This window comes from Agelaius tricolor, unplaced genomic scaffold (genome assembly GCF_023055355.1).
Source record: "Agelaius tricolor isolate 1412-34295 unplaced genomic scaffold, bAgeTri1.0.p SCAF_11, whole genome shotgun sequence".
NCBI lineage: Eukaryota > Metazoa > Chordata > Aves > Passeriformes > Icteridae > Agelaius > Agelaius tricolor.
In genome coordinates this window covers 30,977,236-30,991,097 of record NW_027269271.1, presented here as the reverse complement: position 1 = coordinate 30,991,097, position 13,862 = coordinate 30,977,236, and the positions used below count along the sequence as shown (strand labels likewise).

The window sequence follows — 13,862 nt, the reverse complement described above, 5'->3', positions numbered from 1 at the left end:
AGCGAATGGGTCAAGTGACTCTGTGCCCAAGTGCATGGATGCGCCGGGGAGCACAACTGGCTGGGAACCTGTGGCACAGCCACAGGGAATGCTGCGGCGCTGATTTGAGTAGTTTCCTGGTGTGGATGTGAAATGCTATGGGGTGAGAAATGACAATCAGTTCCTGGAGTGAATGAACCCATCTGTGTCCCCTGAAAAAACTGAGAGCACAGGGAGTGAAATTGTAATTTAAAAAAATTTAACACAGTGAGAGCAAGTATAAAAATACCTTTTAGATTAATTAAGTGGCTAAGCACACTTACAAATGATAAAGATTTGACAGTTTTAGGAGTCTTGTTGCTTATTGAATTTCCCTGCAGCCATAAGCCCCACTATCCCCTTTTCAAGGGTGCTGCCTCCAGCTGCCTCTGGATGCTCTTCCCAATTCCTGCCTGTGCCCTGCACATTGACAGCCCAACAGAATCCCATACAGCAGCTGGAAATAAAACACAGCTTGATAAAATTAACCTCAAAATGAGCTGGTGCAACTTGGGTGAGCATGGAGCAAGATGTAAGGGCGGCAGTGCATGGAGGAAGGTGTTGCTGGTCCCAGAAACCTCCTCAGCATCACCCTCTGCAACCTTGGATGGATGCAAACAGTTAGGGTAACATTTTTGTGTTAAGATGCCAAAAAGTCTTCCTGATTTTTTTTATAATTTTTCAGAGGAATGTGGGATCAGTTTCTGACAAACTGTATTTCTCAGAATGTAAATCCTGTAGTGCTGTTACACAGGGTGAGGGTTTGGGCTGTTACAGGTCTGTGGGCACTGCTTGTGGTTGGTGCTGGTGTCGTCAGTCCCTTGAGCCATATCCAACAGTGCCAGACATTTTAAGAAATGTCACACGCAGAGGAGGGTTCAGACTATTCTGAACAAACTCCCTGAAATCCACAAGCAACAACTACTCCTCTGTGTGCAAGATGTGCCCTCCAGGTGGTGAAGAGGGATCTGCAGGAATAGTGGGACTCCCAGCAGTGGGGACGGCAACAGGGGATCCCCAGGAATTTGCTAAGGCAGCAGCTTGGGGAGGACCATCTGCATGGAGGCAGATGCTGCTTTTTGTTGATGGAAGCCCTGGAGTTTCAGTTCAGCCCAGACAGGCAGTTGACCCTCAGAGTGGAGAGGAAGGTCTGTGGAAAATGGTGACTGCAAAGGTCTGACACAAGCCCGCATCCTGACAGTGCTGCAGTAACACCTGCGGCAGAAGCCATGTCCCCACACCTGAGGAGCTGCTGTGCTTTGCCCTGCTGTGGCCTGCTCCCACCACCTGCCTGCTGCCCCACAGGCTGTGGGACTCCAGTTTTGCTCACACAGCTCCTGGCCAGCAGCTCTGCACTGTTAGAAATCACGCCCCTGGGTTGAGTCATACTTTAGCCAGTCCACCCAAACGCACATGAGGTCTGAGACCGGTGTACACAGCGCTACTTTGGAAGGTTTCTGTGGAATTTCCACCGCATGTATTGGATGGTCTTCAGTCTTCAATGCTTGTCCTCCCCTTCCTGAAGGAGAAACCTGCAGAGCCAGCTGGCTCTGCAAAACCCAGAAGATGGAAGTGAAATGCTGCCACAGAGAACACAGTGAAAAGCTGCAACAAACCAGTTATTTCTAAGATAACTGATGGAGGACCACTTTGTTAATTTAACAGTACACTTTAAAAACTCCCAAAACATTCTATGGCTTTGTTCTCTGTGTCCTGTAGCTACACCTGCTCACTATTCTGTTAATTACCTTTTTTCTGGTCAATGTCCATGAGAATATTACTACTTGGAGCACAGGAGTATATAAATCTCTTAAAAAGAGCATTACAATAACTTTTTCAGTTCGCCATTTGCTTTCAAATGTCTTAGTCTATATCATGATTTCAGCAAACAGACCAAGACTGCTTTCCGTATCATCCTGGGGTTCCAGCTCTCTGCTGGGATCAGCCTGTTCCTGAGCAGTCCGTCTCTTTCTTCTATGCACGTACACAGAGTGGCTCTTCTCTGGCCCCTTGGGAAACAAGGTGTCTGCAGGGAGAGCAGCTTCCAGAGCCAGCTCCAAGCCTTTGTGGAATCTAGATAGAAACAATTCTGTAGTTACTGTTTTTATACATTTGCTCAGGATCTGAAAATTACTCTGAGAAATGAAAGCTTTTAGAGTGTAATCAAAACATGCAAGGGGAGAAAAGTAATTACTAACATTTTACTTAATACTGAAGAAAAATTAGATGTCATGAACAGAACTGGTTTTTTCTTACAAACCTGTCAATCCTCCTTATGTTTTCTTCCATTTTCTGATTGGCTACATGTACCAGAAATTCAATATATTCTTCAGAGACCATCAATCTCCCTTTGTGGCTCAATGGAACTTCTAAGCAGTGAGTGCTCCGCACAGCCTGAAAACACACACATGATTTACCTGGAATAAAGTATTTTAGTTTATGAAGGTTATTTAAATAATGTAGGGAGTTCATTATAGTAAAAAAACTGCTTATCCATACGATTATTTAGGTTGCTGTCACCTAAAGCAGCAAGCTATTTGTTTGCTATAGCATGCCCTGTGACAGCTCCTAAGCACCAGTCAGGTCTTGGCTGATAGAAAAATCAAGGTTAACGTAACAACACAACTTCATTACATCCCTCACAGTAGCAGAGTACTTACCATTGTAATTTTTCCTCCTCTGCCAACTGTAATACCAGAGTTCCTGAACCCAGAGTCAATAGCCACTGAATGCTGCAGAAAAAATAAATACTTTAACAGGTCTTGTACACTTTCACAGCAAAAAGTATTTATGGATGCCTTGCAATGCAACGTACAATCTCAATTTTGCAAAAAACATATTCAAATTATCTACCCACTCTTATTAAAAAATAGTTACATTAAAATACTTTTTAAGATCAAACCCACAAATGGTGGGTGGTTTTCAGAGGCCCACAGTGGATCCTAATTGAATCCATCAGTGCAGAAGGGATGCAATGTCTCCCTGGGCACTGAACTGTTTTATCCCAATGAGCTGGAAGCTCACAGACAGTCGTGCCACGCGCTGACAACGATGAGCGCAGCTGCACTCTACGTGAGTCCCTCAGTCTTCTGCACTAATGCCAGAACAAGCCCAGCACAGCACACATCGCTCTCCACAGTCATACTGGAAAAGCAGAAGGCAAAGGCATCATTCAGTGCACTGAAAATGGAGCCAAATGGCCTGGCTGGTAGCAACGTACCATCTAAAATCCAACCCCTTCCGCCAGTGAGAGCAGCCCAGGCCCCTCAGGTAGCGTTTCATGCAGCAGTCTGCTTCAGCTCTAAGACTGAATTGCAGGCTAGTCTTCTTTCTTTCTAAGTACAGTAAAACCCTCACCAAGTTTAAAGCTGTGTTTTTTCATCAGCTTACTTTACTACTCTAATTATTAAACACACAGCACACCTGGGACTGTTTCTAAGTGCAACTGCTTACCCAGGAGCCAATACTTTTATTTTTGCAGGCAAGAATGTAACAGAACAATGCCACATTGCACTTGACGTGGCTTTACCAGCAGCTGCGCATCCTGCAGCTCTCGACACAGCACGTGAAGAACAAATGGTTCAAACTTGAACACAACATCACCAGTGGCTTTCTTGAGTGCTGTCATCTGGAAAATATACCAAAATATTTATATAAAAATCAGAGTACTTCCTCTTGTAAGAGTTAACAAGACCCTACTGCATACTCCTTGGCCTGAAACTTTAGCAAACTTTGCTTTGCTGGAACAAATACTAATGAAAACAAATATTCTGGAGGATGCTCCTGTGCATGTGTGAGAATGTATATGTATGGTAAAGTGAACTACAAATTGAGTGAGAACATGCTGATCTTGCAACTGCCTCTTTTGTGGGACAAAGCAATATATGCAAAGAGTAGATTATTTAGAAAGCATACTAAAAATGAAAAACCCTGCACTACAGATGTTTTTAATTTCAGGGTATTTAATGATACTAAATTAACAATGCTATATAAGAGATTCTCTGTTACACCATCTTCAGGTATCTGTCTGCTAGCACAGCAAGCTGGGCTCAAGAAATTTTTTTTAATTCAAGAGTTTTAAATCTGACTCCAGACAGCATAAAATTATGTAAGTTTCTGGAATATCAGCTGCCTTTAAATTTGATACTGAGTTTAAAAGCATTCTCTTAAAATAGGCCTGAATAATTTATTAAGCAACACATCTAAGGAAAAGTTAATTTTGACAGTCGAGTATCAATTCATGTTAGTAGCAGGAATAAAAACCCTTTGACACCATGTGTTTTCTATGACAACTGGAGCATTTCCATGAATAAAGACTGTATCTCACTGTGCCCTTACCACATCGCCTTTGACACATGGGTCATGTGTTACCAGGAGCCACGTGCAGTTCTTCTTCTGGATGCCCATGCCGTCCGTGTCCTAGTGATGGACAGAAACCATTAAAGTGGCTCGGTAGCTCGGTGAGGTTTAATCTTTGCTGCTACAAAAACGCTCCTTGGAAACAAAGAAGCAGCCCCTTGAAGCAAGAGCCAATTCACACCGCGACCAGACCCACTGCCACGATCCCCGTGCCGGTCCCGGTCCCTCACGCACCGTCACCATCCCCGTGCCGGTCCCGGTCCCTCACGCACCGTCACCATCCCCGTGCCGGGCCCGTCCCTCACGCACCGTCACCATCCCCGTGCCGGTCCCGTCCCTCACGCACCGTCACCATCCCCGTGCCGGTCCCGTCCCTCACGCACCATCACGATCACCCTCCCGTCGCACGAGCTCGTGGTGCAGAAGCTCTCGCGCGCGTTCAGGAGCCGCGCCAGCTCCGCGGCTCGCGCGTCCAGCGCGCTCTTCCGGCTGGGGTCCGGCCGCGCGAGCCGCTGCGCCTTGCGCCGCGCGAACGCCGCCATCGCGGGGGGACGGCGTCCCACGGCGGACAAACCTCGGCGCGCGGCCGGGCGGCGCGGCGGGGCGGGGACGGTACGGCCCCGCCCTTCTCCGCGTTCCGCCGCGCGGCAGCGGCGCTCCGCAGGTAGGCGGTGGGCACGGGGGCTCCCGGGCGCTCCTCCGGGGAGACGGGACGAGAATGCAGCGGCTCTGCACTACCCGTGCCAGGCTCCACAGCCACGGGGACACGGCCGGGCTACACGGGGGCGACGGCTGTGCGAGGCGGCTCGAAGGGGCGGGGCTTGATCGCAAGGAGCGCTTCCGGGCCACGGCCGTACCGCGAGGCGGATCAAGAGGCGGGGCCTGGCGGCGAGGCGTGTTTGTAGGCGGGGCCTGGAGGCGAGGCGTGTTTGTGGGCGGGGCCTGACGCTACAGGTGTGTTTGTAGGCGGGGCCCGGCGGTGCAGGTGTGTTTGTGGCGGGGCCCAGAGCAGCCCGGGGCCTTCCCTTGCCCCGCTCCCTCCCCTCTGGTTCGGTTTGTTATCACAGGATCGATCGCCCTTCGGCCCCGCGGTGTGTGCTGTGTTCCAGGCGGTGTCCGCAGGTCAAGTGGCTCAGGCTGCCCGTGACCTGAACAGGTACCTGGGATCTCATTGTGTCTTTTAGCAGATCCGCTGATCGCCATGGCAGCCACCAGGAGCGTGATGAGAGCGGTCCGAGTGTTTGAATTTGGTGGCCCTGAAGTGCTTAAACTCCAGTCAGATGTGTTAGTTCCTGTTCCAAAAGAAAACCAGGTATATGTGAGCTCTGTGAAGGAAAATAATGATAATGAATGTTAACAAGTGCCTGCAGGACAGAATGAGAGATACAACCAAAACCATACACCTAGAGTACGTGAGTTTTGGTCAGTGTGTTCACAGTACTTGAGATATCATGCTTAGCAAATGTGGGCTCTTTACTCTGCTGTGGGCTATATATTCCACATCAAGATTTCCCTGAAATTAGCTTCACTTTGACACTAGGTTGTTACAGAGGCTGTTTGAGGATTCAGTAAAAATGCTACAACACCATGCTGTGAATTCAAGGGCTAAATCATTTTAGTTATTGCTTAAGAAGTGTCTTTTCTTTTAGGTATTAATTAAAGTCCATGCCTGTGGGGTAAATCCTGTTGAGACATATATTCGTTCTGGGACTTATGCTAGGAAACCAGCTTTGCCCTACACTCCTGGCTCGGATGTGGCTGGCGTGATTGAAAGTGTTGGGGAACACGTGACTGCATTCAAGGTATTTACACACTGGGGTATAATTCACCATTGTTTCATGGGTCCTCTTTGGCTGATTGCTGTGCTACTGTACCTGGTTTTGTTGCTTATAATCCTGTAATCTCTTTGGGGGGGTAACCCCTCCACAGACTGGTACAAGCACACAGTGGGATCCCAGTGGCAAACCAGTCTTCTGGTGGGACTGTGAGGAATGCTGTGCCCTCCTGAAGGTCAGAGCTCTCACAAGAGGCACTGCAGTCTGTCTGCTTAAAGCAGTGATATCTGGTGTACAAAAGTTGGGGTTTAGAGCTATTTTTCTGGCATTGCAGAAAAAGTTGAGATTGGAAGCTTCTTGCTGGGGGTAGTAATTTCAGGCAGAACTAAAAAATTTTCTGTAAAGTATTTGAGAAATGGAAATTGCTTACTTATAATGCTCCATAAATTCTGTTATTTGTTACTAAAATTGTTCAAATACCGTATTACTCCTGTCTAGTAATTTTATTTGGATTTCTCAGTGGGGAAGTCTCAGGACAGGAGAAGACAAATATTGGTTTGCTAAGAAAGATATCTATGACATCAATTTAGTTTTTAAATTGGTTCTCCCATTTAAGTCATTAGACATTTGGTCCCAAACAAACATAAAAATTGTAGGTAAAATTGAGCTGGAATTTTCAGATTTGGAATTTATGTAACAATTTTGGGAGATCTGAGAGATAGGGTTATCAAGAGAGAAGAATAATCTTTTTTCATATTTCCTGCTAACAGTTTGCTTTATCTGCTAAGTGTGACTTTTTGCTTCCTCTGCCAATTGTGACGCTCTTGGCTTGAATGAGAGAGAGATGTCTTAGGGTATATTGAGGGAATAAATATTTCCACATTTAAAAAATTTAGAAATGTTTCTTTTGTGTTTGTAAAAGCTTTTGAGGTTTTGCATTTGGAATCTGTGCATGGAATTCCTGACTTCAGTCAAAGTTCATTAAGGTTCATATTAATGAGGCAGTAGGTTTGTGTGTTACACTGCAGGGTGGGGTTATAATTATGATACTTAGATTTAAGTATAAGAAATTATACAGTTTGTGTTGCATTGATGGTATGTATCAAATTTTATAAAAATTTCTTTGACAAATGTAACTGGTTATTTTTGATAGGAGAACTGTTAGAAATAGCCCAAACCTCTGTAAATTTCATCTTAATGTTTATGAAGGAAAAAGTAAGGGAAATTATTGATTTCTCTGTGTTCTCTCCCTCCATTCTAGAAAGGTGACAGAGTTTTCACCCTTGAAACACTTTCTGGAGGATATGCAGAGTATGCAGTTGCTGCAGCCAGCAGAGTCTTTCCTTTGCCAGACAAACTGGACTTCAGGCAGGGAGCAGCGATCGGAGTGCCCTACTTCACTGCCTACCGGGCCCTTTTCCAAAAGTAAGGCACCAAATCCATGTTTGTGCACTTCAGTCTTTGGTATTTACAATGCCAAAGTTCGTATTTTCGCTGTCCTATAAAAGGGGGAGGTTGGTGAGTAGGAAATGTTTAAAAACGTTACACTGATGGAATTGTCAGATAATTGTGATCTAGGAGCTTGTGACTGTGTTTTCCTGCTAAGTCTTTTTTCTTGAGAGAACCTACCTGGAAAGGCTTCATGGAATAAAATATGTGACTCCCTTTCAGTACTCACTGGTATTTTGGCTGGGAAAGAAAAAGAGCAATAGTTCTAATTTCCTCAGTAAGCAGACAGGTGCTGTGGAGCAGAACCTCTGCTTTCCTGTGGCAGGCCAAAGTCCTGAACTGAAGCTCAGTACCAGGCTCTCACTGGCTGCTGGCTGCATGTTGCTTCAAGTCGTCAGTCACAGGATTTATTTTGCCTCCTTGTTTTCCCAAAAAGGCTTATGATATCTGTTTAGCCATAAATTGGAATATAATTGGAACATAAACTGGAAGCAATGCTGTGTGAACAATGAGATTTGATGTCAGTATCTGCAACCCCATGCTCAGTCAGTATGTACTACAGTCACAGTGCCAGCATTTCTTGTGTTCTTCTCCTAGAGGCTGTGCCAAAGCAGGGGAAAGCGTGCTGGTTCATGGTGCTAGTGGGGGGGTAAGTATTCCAAGGAGGAGAGTGGTAGAGAACACTGCTCTCTGTCCTTGCATCTGCTTCTTCCTGGGATATGAGTTATGGTCATATTTGTATCAAGAGATTAGCAGATTAGGGTTTTATTTCAGATACTCTAGGATACACTTTCTCAGAAAACCCTGTTATTCCCAATATGTGAATATGATTTCCTGGGCTATGAGTTATGGTCATATTTGTACCAATAGATTAGGAGATTAGGTTTTTATTTCAGATACTCTAGGATACACTTTCTCAGAAAAACCCTGTTATTCCCAATAACTGTGAGACTGCACGAGTGCTGGTGTGAGTTCCCCAGTCAGAGGGTCATATTCTGAACAGGTGTTTGTTGCAGGTGGTAGTTGATCTGGAAGTTTTATTGCTGATAGCAGAAAGCTCCGATTTTCCAATATATACGAATTGTTCTCAGTCCTCTGAGAATAAGTCACTGGTGCAGGGTAACTGTGCATTTCTGTTTGCATTCTCATGTTTTTACCCATGAGCCAACAGCTGGCTGCACAGGGAAAGGTACTGGAATATATAAACCTGCAACTGAGTACTACGTGAAATTGCACTTCTAGTTTTCTTTGGGTTTTCTTGACAAATTTATTTTAGATCTTTATGACCCAACATTTTAGTTTATCTCCCACACTCTGCAGTTGCTCACTTTCTGGTGATGCACCAAACAGCTTCTGTGAACAGGCCAAGTTTCCTTAATTATTTGTTAGACAACAAAAAGATGAATTCGTATCTTATTCTGAGATACTAGAATGGCATTTAGCATTGTAAGTCTTTTTAAAAATTTTCATGAACTAAATGTAGTGCTTCTATTTTTACTGGAGTGCAAAGCTGGTAGGAGACACTGAGAATTCACTTTCTAAAGAAGTGTTAATAAAATTTGTGCCTGCAGATTGTCTTTGCAATGTATAATGCTGGTATTAATAGCAGGTGATTCTGTGAAGAGAAGAATTTCCTTGGATTTGTATAAAAAATATAGGGCCCAGGTTTGACAGATATTCAGCATTCTACATCGATGTGTGTCAAATGCTGATAGCTATTGAAAAACCTCAAAAATTTACCATGCCTTGGTAAATATCTTTTCTTTTTTAAAGAGTATTTGGCTGTCTTTGAGATCCAAATTATTGGCTAAAAAACACTTTACCAGACTAGCTTTTTAAATGGGGAAGTTCCAAGTCACTGGTAGACTATTTAAAATTCTAAGAACAAGGTAAAATAATTTTCTTTTTTTTTTTTCCTCTCTTCAGGTGGGACTAGCAGCATGTCAGATTGCCAGAGCTTGTGGTTTGAAGGTTTTGGGCACAGCAGGAACTGAGGAGGGCATGAATGTGATCCTGAGAAACGGCGCTCACCAAGCCTTTAATCACAGAGACCCGAATTATACAGAGAGAATTAAGGTAGGCCTGTGTCTGGACTCAAGAATGCAGGTAGTGTTGTACTTAACAACATGTGAACAGTTGTTTGCAGAAGACTTTAAAATAGATTTATGTACAATCAATAGTGTACTGCCTTTTTCATTTCTACACAAGGAAAAACTTTCTCTGGCTGGAAGAGCTGAGCTTTCCTCACAGGCAGTGGCATTTAGAACATCCTACATTCAGCAAATTCTAGTGTGGGATCACATCACAAGTTAGCACAGCAAAATGTGCTACAATTCAGCTCATTTGTTGTCAGCTGCAGTACAAAGGCTGCATTGAAAATTTAAACAATGAGCCGTAAAGTGGATACTTTCTATAGTGTTTAAAATTAAAGATGGTACCCAAGGACTAAAATAACCTCCTGTGTCCTGTACAGGAGTGCACAGGGCCGGAAGGAGTGGATATCATCATAGAAATGCTCTCTAATGTCAACCTGGATGCTGACTTGCAGCTGCTGTCCCGTGCAGGGAGGGTGATGGTGAGTGTCTGTGTCCTGGGCCAGGAGGGTGTCAAGTGAGTGTTTGTGTCCCTGGGCAGTGAGGTGATGATGGGTGCTGGTGTCACCCATTTTGTGCATTCAGCATCATGCTGAACAGCTCTGACTCGATGCTTTGGACTCCTTTGGGCAGGTTGTGGGCTGCAGGGGACGCATCGAGATAAACCCAAGAGACACAATGAGCAAGGAGTCCAGCATAATTGGAGTTAGTCTGTTTCTTGCAACTGAGGTGAGAAGCATTTCTATTTTTAAGTATGCTTTATTGATTTGTTCCAGCACCCTTCTATTTACAGTTAAAATTATTTGGAGGAATGGAAGAATAATTTCACTGTAACACACTTGTTAGTTCATTCCTTTATGTTTTGATTCAATCTCAGAACATCATAAAATATTTTTAGGTTGTGGAATTTGCTTTAATTATTGCATAAATTGCCAATACTATTCTGAAATGCAAAGACCTAGTCATAAACACTGTGTTTGTTACATGCAGGAGGAAAGGCGTGAATGTGCCACAGCAGTCCTTGATGGCATAGAAGCTGGCTGGCTGAAACCAGTTGTGGGCTTGGAATATCCCCTGGAGAAAGTAGCCAAGGCTCATGAAGACATTATTTGTAGCAGTGGTGCCCGAGGGAAGATGGTGCTCCTTCTTTAAAGGAGCACCCTTTTCCATTTATTTTGTAGCTGTTCTAACTGCACCTTTGCTTACATGGTTCACTGAATGTATGTTATAAACATACCTTTGATCATGTTTGACAGTAGCAGAAAATGCTCACTTAGATGAATTAGTTAACATTTTCTTTTTGTAATGAGCAGAACTGCATTTACTGTACAGTAATTTTGGTAGCTTTTTTGATTGATGTGGCAATAATAAATTTTCTCTGCTGGTGTACTTTGTGCTGCAGGGAATGGTAGGGTTTGGTATCATGGAACATATGAAGGCAGAGTGAGGCCACTGTAGGTAACAGAATGAAGATGCTTTTGACAGATACACAAAAATAAATAACTCACTATGTGTGTTAATTAGAACTGTAAATTCTCTTAGCCAAAAAATGTGTACTCAAATTTTGTACTCAAATTTTGTCACATAATTTACTTGAAATTAAAGCTTTTACTGACAAAATAGTTTACTTTCCAGCTGAAAAGATGGGCAGAATCTCTCAAACACGAACTATTTGGAGCCAAGGCAGTTCTACTTGTCTGTGCCTCTAAGGCTGAGGTGACAGAATCCTGGCCATCCAGAGGGACTGTCGCTCTGGAGCTGCATGCTGGGATTTGCCTCTTTGGAAATGACAATCATGACTGAAAGCAGCTGATTTCTGGATGGTGAATGGCTGGTTGTGAAGATTTCAGTTCTTGCTATGAGCTTTAATAAAAGTCTCCTGGATCCCTGGCTGCCCTGAGAGTGGAGGGGAGAGTGGAGGCTGCATGGCTTTGTGGCACCGTGAGTGTTCCTGTGAAATTCCTGAAATTCCATCCGCTGAAGTGGGCAGGGCACAGCCTCAGCACTAGGGCTTGTGTGCAGGTGTCTATGTGAGGTCCCTTTGCCATGACACTGGGGTCATTTCATTGTGTCTTGTTCTCATAAACCTTAAGTCCATTGCACAACAGATGGTGTTGCCAGGAAAGATGGTGGAATGTTTCTAGAGTTAATAATTTCCATTTAGTGTTTCAGTGAGTGGTTTCAGAAAGCTGCTTGGAGAGAGAAGGACGAGGCCAGCTCAGCTGTAGGACTGGCTGCCAAGGTGCAGTGGGGTCCTTCCTCCCTCTAGGCTGCCCCAGGGCACTGAAGCTGGTTCCCTTGTTTGTAGCACTTCCCACAGGAGTAGGGAGCTGTGGTTTTTATGTGAAGATTTAAGTGATTCACTTGGTGTAAGTGGTGTGTAGCTAGTGTCTCCGCTGATTATCCAGGTGAAAGGTGCTGACTGTTCCTGCTGTCTTGAGCAGAATGTGGCCTGAGCAGTGGTGTCAGTTGGGAACCTGCTATTCCTCTTGACAACTGTTGGAGAAAGTAAAACATCTCTTAATATCAAAGTACTAAACAGAGGTTAAAAGTAATGGTTAATGACATATGATTGTGGAGATGATGCGCATAAAAAGTATATACCTTTCCTTTATATTCTTTTATATTCAAATAATATTTCAAATAATATTCAAATAATATTTTAAATTCAGTCTTAATTTATAGGGGTCTATAACATGAATGAGAGGCTGATGGTTTGCAGTGGCTCCTTTCTTGCTTAGTGCTGCCACTGCATCGTGGATGATGTTTAGAGGAGAAATTCAGAGCAAGTCTCTGGTCTGTCGTTGTTGTCCCAAGGGCCGTGGTTGTAGTGGAGTTTGTCACCAGAAGGTGTCAGAGCAGTTCTGTGTTACCACATTATCGCTGCTCCCTGCCAGGTGACCCGGCAGAACAGCACAGCCCGACTGGGACTGACTTGTTGGGAATATCGTATAACGTTTATTCTCTGTCATTTCCAATGTATTGTTTAAATTGAAGGTTTTTTTCTTTTATTTTGGAAGAAGTAATGTGGATAGAGCTAATGAGGTAGGGCTCAGGTATGTCTGATTTGTGCAAGCCACCAATCTAGGAAATGTTGTCCTGGAGAGTCCTTGGTTCTGCTCTCTTTTTGGGACATGCTGCCCCTTGGCAGTGCAGAAAAGGATGAGGAAGAGACTGGGGGCCACAGACCATTGAATTTGGCGGAATAATTCTCAGTTTGTTGAGAATCTTCTCCTGATTTGACTGGATGGGATTTTGGAGGCAGTGGTTCCCCATTGCAGCCTGCTTGGTGCTGCCATGGGTGGTTGGAAGGGTTGAACAGGCTCTTGTATTTGTGCCGACTTTGGCATCTGCAGGAGAGGTTTGGGGTTCAAAGTGAGGAGCTGTGTACAATGCAAGGCTCTGGAAGCTGCTGTTCTATGTGTTTCTAAAACAGAAAAGAGTGGAATTGTTCTGAGAAGCAGCTGCTCTTGGTTAATCTCATTGTGCCCCAAATAAATGCTGCTTACATTTTCTAGTCATTAAAAGTCTAATTGCGTCTCTATTGTAATTGTCCTGTGTCTGTTCCTGACTTCTTCCTGTCCTGCAGGATGATACAATAAGTTAGTTTGAGACTTTAATTACAGAGTTGGGAAGATAAAATATCAAGAGAATATTGATGTTAATAATTGCTCCCTTTACAGAAGTCAGATCAATATTGAGTTTGGGTGGATCATGCCACAGAAAATTTGAGGATGGTGAAGCCTTAACATTTTGGAACAGATGCATCAGGAGGAATGGTTGTCCCTACTATTCCTCACTGCAGGGATCTCTGCTCACGTCAGTCACTCTGGTCCCTGGAAGCATTACCCTGTGAGTTTGTACTTCAACCGGGACTTGCAAGAACTGCAGGAAGGAGGGAAAAATGAGCATGGAAGGGTGGTTGTGTCTCCTTTATTTCAGTAAATTGTGTGTCTGTTGCCAATGCACACTTTGGTGCTTCCTGTCATCTGGATTGAGAGATGGAAATCAGGATTGATATTGGAAGTGCATCCTGTCACCTCATGATATATTTTTAAGTTCCTGGATCTGTGTTGTATGAAAATGCCTTCTCCATACTTCTATTTGTAACTTTTCTTCTTTTCTTCTTATACTCCCACCCCGCCCCCCTCCCCTTTTTTCCTTTTCC

At 44.2% G+C, this 13,862-nt stretch overlaps 2 protein-coding genes across 4 annotated transcripts; one reads left to right on the top strand and one right to left on the bottom strand.

The window, feature by feature from the left end:
- Positions 1–221: 221 nt before the first annotated feature.
- Positions 222–4,919, bottom strand: TYW3 (tRNA-yW synthesizing protein 3 homolog). Its single transcript, XM_071437003.1, has 6 exons — positions 4,761–4,919; positions 4,357–4,437; positions 3,548–3,646; positions 2,679–2,750; positions 2,279–2,412; positions 222–2,091 (listed from the first exon to the last, which is right to left on the bottom strand). The coding sequence occupies exons 1-6, from the start codon at positions 4,917–4,919 to the stop codon at positions 1,887–1,889; spliced, it is 750 nt and encodes a 249-aa protein (XP_071293104.1). The 3' UTR covers positions 222–1,886.
- Positions 4,907–13,244, top strand: CRYZ (crystallin zeta). 3 transcript variants are annotated; one of them, XM_071437000.1, is made up of 9 exons: positions 4,907–5,041; positions 5,565–5,689; positions 6,027–6,179; positions 7,414–7,577; positions 8,199–8,250; positions 9,528–9,677; positions 10,075–10,176; positions 10,328–10,423; positions 10,685–13,244. In XM_071437000.1, exons 2-9 carry the CDS (start codon positions 5,579–5,581, stop codon positions 10,844–10,846), a joined length of 990 nt encoding a protein of 329 aa, XP_071293101.1. In that variant the 5' UTR covers positions 4,907–5,041; positions 5,565–5,578; the 3' UTR covers positions 10,847–13,244. The 3 variants fall into 3 exon arrangements, with proteins under 3 accessions (XP_071293101.1, XP_071293103.1, XP_071293102.1); XM_071437002.1 differs by having other exon boundaries at positions 4,909–5,041; positions 5,562–5,689; XM_071437001.1 differs by lacking the exon at positions 4,907–5,041 and adding an exon at positions 5,193–5,331.
- The last annotated feature ends 618 nt before the right edge of the window (positions 13,245–13,862 follow it).

Coding starts and splice junctions, on each gene's coding strand:
- TYW3 (XM_071437003.1), bottom strand. CDS start 4,919: ATGGCGGCGTTCGCGCGGCGCAAGGCGCAGCGGCTCGCGCGGCCGGAC. Junction 2,751..3,547: donor TGCAGGATGCGCAGCTGCTG/GTAAAGCCACGT, acceptor TTTTTTCTGCAG/CATTCAGTGGCTATTGACTC. Junction 2,092..2,278: donor AACATAAGGAGGATTGACAG/GTTTGTAAGAAA, acceptor GTTTCTATCTAG/ATTCCACAAAGGCTTGGAGC.
- CRYZ (XM_071437000.1), top strand. CDS start 5,579: ATGGCAGCCACCAGGAGCGTGATGAGAGCGGTCCGAGTGTTTGAATTT. Junction 5,690..6,026: donor CTGTTCCAAAAGAAAACCAG/GTATATGTGAGC, acceptor CTTTTCTTTTAG/GTATTAATTAAAGTCCATGC. Junction 10,177..10,327: donor CCCGTGCAGGGAGGGTGATG/GTGAGTGTCTGT, acceptor TCCTTTGGGCAG/GTTGTGGGCTGCAGGGGACG.